The sequence below is a fragment of the Lissotriton vulgaris genome, chromosome 1_1, assembly GCF_964263255.1.
Source record: "Lissotriton vulgaris chromosome 1_1, aLisVul1.2, whole genome shotgun sequence".
Lineage (NCBI taxonomy): Eukaryota > Metazoa > Chordata > Amphibia > Caudata > Salamandridae > Lissotriton > Lissotriton vulgaris.
In genome coordinates this window covers 93,358,753-93,365,728 of record NC_141685.1, presented here as the reverse complement: position 1 = coordinate 93,365,728, position 6,976 = coordinate 93,358,753, and the positions used below count along the sequence as shown (strand labels likewise).

At 46.6% G+C, this 6,976-nt stretch overlaps 1 protein-coding gene across 1 annotated transcript in view; it reads left to right on the top strand.

The window, feature by feature from the left end:
- Window positions 1–250: 250 nt before the first annotated feature.
- The window catches only part of LOC147737528 (uncharacterized), a gene marked incomplete at its 5' end in the record, with an annotated part of 327,972 nt that continues 321,246 nt past the window's right edge, over window positions 251–6,976 (top strand). Inside the window, 1 exon segment of the mRNA XM_086924375.1 lies at window positions 251–1,928. Within this exon segment, the coding sequence (XP_086780501.1) occupies window positions 251–1,928 (1,678 nt within the window).

The following is a 6,976-nucleotide window of genomic DNA, read 5'->3' as shown; positions in this document are numbered from 1 at the left end:
AGAGAGTGGCAGTGATGAAGAAGAGTGTCCCAAACAGGTTGGACACGTAGAAAAAACAAGTTCGCAAAACTTGCGACCCGACAGGTAAGTTCGCAAATTGCGAAATTGTAAAAACCCTCGCGAACTGGCAGAAACACGGGCGAACACAAAAAAAAAAAAAAATCCGCAAATTCGCGGAAATTCGCGGATTTTGCGGATTGCGAGTTTGCAAATCCGCAAATTCGCGGATTGCCAATCCGCAAAATCCGCTCATGCCTACACTGGGGGAAACCACTCTCAGTGCAAAGTATGCCAAAAAAGTTTCAGGCGTAAATCTTATCTCACTGTGCATATGAGAATCCACACTGGAGAAAAACCTTATCAGTGCTCTGAATGCCAGAAAAGGTTTAGTGTCAAAGCGAGTCTATATCTACATGCATTAACCCACTCTGGGGAAAAACCTTACCAGTGCGCTGAATGCCAGAAATGTTTCAGTGACAGAAGAGGACTTACTATACATACAAGGACCCACACTGGGGAAAAACCTTACCAGTGCTCTGAATGCCAGAAATGTTTCAGTGACAAAAGAAGACTTCCTGAACATACAAGGACCCACACTGGGGAAAAACCTTACCAGTGCTCTGAATGCCAGGAAAGGTTTTGTAACAAACAAAGCCTTTCTCAACATGCAATAACCCATTCTGTGGAACAACCTTATCAGTGCTCTGAATGCCAGAAATGTTTCAGTGAAAAAAAGAGTCTCACTCGGCATACAAGAACCCACACTGGGGAAAAACCTTACCAGTGCTCTGAATGCCAGAAATGTTTCAGTGACAAAAGACGACTTACTGAACATACAAGGACCCACACTGGGGAAAAACCTTACCAGTGCTCTGAATGCCAGAAATGTTTCAGTGACAAAAGAAGACTTACTGAACATACAAGGACCCACACTGGGGAAAAACCTTACCAGTGCTCTGAATGCCAGGAAAGGTTTTGTAACAAACAACGTCTTTCTCAACATGCAATAACCCATTCTGTGGAACAACCTTATCAATGCTCTGAATGCCAGAAATGTTTCAGTGTAAAAAGTAGACTCACACGGCACATACGAATCCACACTGGGGAAAAACCTTATCAGTGCTCTGAATGCCAGAAATGTTTCAGTGTACAAAGTAGACTCACACGGCACATAAGAATCCACACTGGGGAAAAACCTTATCAGTGCTCTGAATGCCAGAAATGTTTCAGTTTAAAAAGTAGACTCACACAGCATACAAAGATCCACACTGGGGAAAAACCTTATCAGTGCTCTGAATGCCAGAAATGTTTCACTGACAAAAGAACTCTTTCTCAACATACAATAACCCACACTGGGGAAAAACCTTATCCATGCTCTGAATGTCAGAAATGTTTCAGAGACAAACTCAGTCTCACTCAGCATATAAGAACCCACACTGGGGAAAAACCTTATCAGTGCTCTAAATGCCCAAAAGATTTCACACTTAAATCACTTCTAACTGGGCATGTGAGATTCCACACTGGGGAAAAACCTTATCAGTGCACTGAATGTGACAAATGTTTCAGGGTAAAAAGCAATCTCACTCAGCATATAAGAACCCACACTGGGGAAAAACCTTATCAGTGCTCTGAATGCCAAAAATGTTTTGGGCAAAAAAACAGTCTCATTAATCATATAAGAACCCACACTGGGGAAAAACCTTATCGGTGCTCTGAATGCCACAAATGTTTCAGTGAAAAAACCAGTCTCACTCAGCATATAAGAACACACACTGGGGAAAAACCATATCAGTGCTCTGAATGCCAAAAATATTTCTGCCAAAAAAACAGTCTCATTAATCATATAAGAACCCACACTGGGGAAAAACCATATAGGTGCTCGAATGCCAGATATGTTTCAGTAAAAAAGGCAGTCTCACTTACCATATAAGAACCCACACTGGGGAAATACCTTATCAGTGCTCCAAATGCCAAAAATGTTTCAGCCTTAAATGTAATCTCACTAAACATATGAGAATCCATACTGGAGAAGAAAAGTATCAGTGCTCTAATAGTCAGAAAAGATTCAGAGGTAGAGATAATTTCAAGCGCCATAAGAAAACACACCATCAAAATATTTTAGTGCCAGAAAAGCATCAGTTTTAAACACAATCTCCCTCTACATGAGCAGACGCACACAGGGGAAAAACATTACCAATGCTGTGAATGCCAGAAATTCCTATCTGATAGGCACAGCCTCACTAATCATAAGCGATTCTCCATACTGATGAAAAACTTTATGAGTGTTCTGAATGCCAGAAGAGCTGCAGAGAAAAACGCTATCTCACCATGAGAAACTCCACACTGGAGAAAATCCTTATGCCAAAAAAGCTAGTATCTGAAAGACAGAATCTGAAAGAAACACGTTAGTGTTAGATTCCTTACCTTAGAATTACCCCCAGGCGTCAGACTGGATATGGAAAGTTTTTCGTCAGCAGTACCCCTGCGCGTCGGTAGGCGTCGTCTGCGGCTCCGTGTCCGTCGTCGGTGTCGTGATCGCCGGAATGATGTCGCTGGAGTACTTAGACGCCGCCCTCGTGCGCTGACGTCAGTTCTTCTTTTTTCCGCGCCAGCTAGCGCAGATCCGGGAAGAGCACGTACCTTTAGTCATTTTTTACTAACTTTTTGGACATTTTTGTCTATCTTTGTCGAGTCGACTCGACTCCTGGTGCCAGTAGGGATGCCCGGTTTCAAGCTGTGTGACACCTATCACCGACTGATGTCTGTTACCGACCCCCTCCGCCGGTGTTCCTACTGTTTGGGGGCGACCACGATGACAAGTCGTACTCCGACTGCCGGGCCTTGACGTCGAAGGCTAGGCGGGAGCGTTCCCGTAAGCTCCTCGAGCTCCGGCAGTCGACTTTGTGCCGCTTGAGGTCCCAGTCGGGGAGGAAGTCGAGGAACTGGTCGCGGAGCCGCAGTCATCACCGATCATCCGGATCCAAGTCCTCGCACTCGGGTAAGCCGAGGCATGTCAAAAAGAAGCAGTGAGGACTCCCCTCGCCACTCACGCGGCTCAGGAGTCGCATCCTGTCCCACACCCTCTGGTCCCTGGACTGAATGCGACTCCGGGCGATATTAGAGACTTCCTCGTAGCCAAGAGGACTCTCTTCCCGCCGTCGACACCTGCCGGCGTGGCTTCGGGCCCGCGGGTCCGACTGGGAGTCCTAACTTGCTGGCGGCTTCGGCCCCGGTGCCGTCAGCAACTTCGGTCTCGGCGTGCAGGACCCCGTGGGATCCAGGCCTGGATCCCGGTCGACGCCAGTTGACCTTATGACTCCTCCGCTGGTGCTGACCCCGGCGCCATCCTCGGACAACACCGTCTCAGGTTTTAGCCCCAGTCCCGGTTCGGCGTCGGAGCAGTGCCGTCCCCGATGTCGATGGGTGTGAGCCCTTCACCTATGACCCGGCTCTGTCATTTATGCAAGTGTGGCTCACTGGTTAGAGGAGGCAGACCCTGAAGCAGAGGTCAGACCCGGGACCAGGGTTCAATTCCCGACGCGGCAGGGTCTTGAGCCCAAATGTCCACGGACTCGACAATTCTCGCTTCGGTGCCTACTCGAATCACGGGTTCAGACTCTGCAATAGCTTGCTTAATCTCCACTACGGCCTCCCAGCGGCGGGAGGCCTGGCTTTCACCTTGGGGATGCCCAGTAGGGATAATCTCACAGGGAAAAGCCAGGACGGGTTCCCAAAGCAAGCGCCTTGAGACCTATCAGTGATAAGGCACTATATAAGAACCTTTGACATTTGACATGCCTGTTAATCAGGACACGGATCAAGGGGAGGACTGGGAGGGGTCTGAGGACCCTCTGGCACAGCAGTGCCAGTTAAGTCAGGACTAGGATGATGAGCTGGGGGATGCCAGTGGTCTAGCCACTTCGCCTGACACTGGTTTTCTCTCTCCTCCCTCCGTGACTATGGAGGAGGGGGCTACTTATGCTGTGGTGTTGCGCAGGGCGGCCAAGGCCCTAGCCCTTGAGCTCCCTGCAGCAGCGTGAGGACTAACTTCCTCACCGAGGTGCTTCAACCGCCAGTCGTATATATATGGGGGGGTTTACCCAAAAATAGTCACTGGGACCTGGGTTGAATGAGTACTGAGAGAAAGGGGTCCCAGTGTGGAAGCAACAATGATTTTACCATTTCACACAAAAAAAATTCAAAAACAACAAATGAATCCACATTGTTTTAATTCACAATGAGGATGGGTATAACGAATATACAAAGTATCGTAGGTTGTACAGTGCCCAAGTGGGGGGAGGGGGAAGTGATTGAGTGAGGATGGTGTGGTACGGGAGTTGTGACAGTAAAATCAACCTGAGTAACAAAATTACATTTGTATGTTAATTCAAATACAAAAATAGGACCAATGGTTCAATGCAGCAGTATATACATGTCATACTCCAGAAGTGCAATTAATGTCAAATTAGGTATGGAGTTGACAAATATCGGGACAGTTGTCGACGTTTCGACCCTCAATGTAACGCAGGGATTAGTGCAGCCCTTGCAGCAGGGTCTTCATCAGGACATGGAACTGGGCGGGCAACCTAATGAATATATATAAGTTCTATTAATAGTTCAGGCCCCAGTCCCTTTCTTTAATTATCAAAACTACGGCTACCAGCAACATCATTATAACCCTTTTTTAGGACAACGCCAAGCACCATGGCGTCCATCCCGTGGCAGAGGCAACAACTGGCGAGGTGGCCAGCAACGCGGCCAACAGAATACGAACAATTGGGACGGAGGACGAGGCCAGGCCCCGAAGCAAGTGCACTTTCAACCGGAACAGCATGGGGAGAGGGTAACACGCAACAAAACCTACCGATGGTATACACTCCTGAGATCCTGAGCCCCGTTATCAACATATCTCAACACAACTTGAACGAGGATGAAATCAAAGTTCTAAACAAAGGGTTATCATATGTACCGACCCACAGACCTGATAACTTTACAATACGAACTGAACTCTTCAAGTTCTTTCGAAAAATACGGCTGAAATATTTTTTTCGCAATTCTGATGCACGGTCCAACCCTTCATTGACAGGATTACGAACACCATCTACCTTTGTACCGCATGCCAGTGCCATGTCACACAAAATAGTGGCCTATGAGACCGTTGTTTGGAGAGATGTGCAACAAATTCTGGATACAAAATCATTCACAAAGTACAACATCTGTAAAACTGAAAAGTTGGCCCTGCAATCACTCGCCCGCAACAACGATGTGGTGATTAAGCCAGCGAATAAAGGCGGCGCAATTGTGATCCAAGACATGTCCGACTACGAGTCCGAGATCTTGCGCCAATTAAACGATGGGACCAGTTACCAACTACTAAGATCGGATCCATCAAAAGCCACCGCCATCGAAATTCAGCAGCTGACGCAAGCTGGCCTGGACCAGGGTTTTCTGTCTGAACACGAATTTTTATATCTTAATCAAAAACATCCACGACTGGCAACCATTTATACTATACCCAAAATACACAAAAGCATGGACCACCCCCCGGGACGCCCCATAGTCTCTGGCTGTGGGTCCATACTGGAACCACTTGGGAAGTATATCGATTTCTTCATTAAACCTCTCGCAGAGTCTACTCAATCATACCTGCGTGACACCATGCACACTATAAACATTGTCGAGAATCGATCCTTCGACCTACAGTGTCAAGTACTAGCTACATGCGATGTGGTATCGCTCTACACCTGCATCCCTCAACAGGAAGCTTTAGCTGTGATAACCAGGTGTCTAAACCAACGACCTGCTCCAGTGCAAGTTCCAACAGAGTTCATTGTAGCTCTTCTGACGATTGCAATGACAAAAAACCTTTTAATATTTAAAAATCAATTCTATCTTCAGATCTCTGGCTTAGCGATGGGGGCTCCCTTCGCCCCAGACGTGGCAATTCTATACATGGCGGCATTTGAAGATGATACTGTACTAAACAACTCCAATCCATTCAGAGACCAACTCAGTCTCTGGATGCGATATATTGACGACATACTGTTAATCTGGAGTGGCGACACTGAGGTATTATCATCGTTCTTCATATGGTTGAATCAACAATCACCCCATCTCAAATTCACAAGCCAATTGGACAACAAAACTATCAATTTTCTGGACATTACCATCTACGAGGAGTCTGGAACCTTATTCACTTCACTCTATCGCAAACCTGCTGAGAGGAATTCACTGTTACAATATACCAGCCATCATCCTCGCGCACTCCGTGACAACTTGCCATTCGGACAGTTCCTCCGTATCCGGAGGAACTGTTCCAACAAAGATCACTATTTCAAGGAATCTGAGGACCTTGCGAACCGTCTTCAAGAACGGGGCTATCCTAGACGGCTAGTCAAGAAGTCAAGGAAACGTGCCTGGTTTTATCTAAGAGATGAACTACTCACTCCAAAAGACAGGACAGAGGAACAAAATAACAGGATTGTGTGTGTGACAACGTTTTCGACTAAAAGCAATCAAATCAAACGCATTGTAAACCAACATTGGCAATTGATATCCGACGATGTCAATCAAATGGCTACACCATTACATGCTTTCAAAAAAGCCAAAAGTGTGAAGGATTATGTAGTGCGGTCCTTTCTACCAAGTCCTGATGACCCCACCATTACCTCATTATGGAATCTTCCACCAGTTGTTGGCCACTTCAGGTGTGGCCACTGCAAGGCCTGTGACACCACCATACCAACAAAGGAATTCGTACATCTCCAACACAGAATCAAACTCAAATTCCACAGCAATTGCAATACATCTAACATCATCTATGCAATAGTATGTCCATGCAAATTGATTTATATTGGCCAAACCCAACAAAAGGCTAAAGTAAGAATTCTCCAACATATGAGCAGGATCAGATGTATGGTCCAAGGCGCCCCACTTGTAGACCATTTCAAACTCGCGGCACACCCCCCAGATAGTC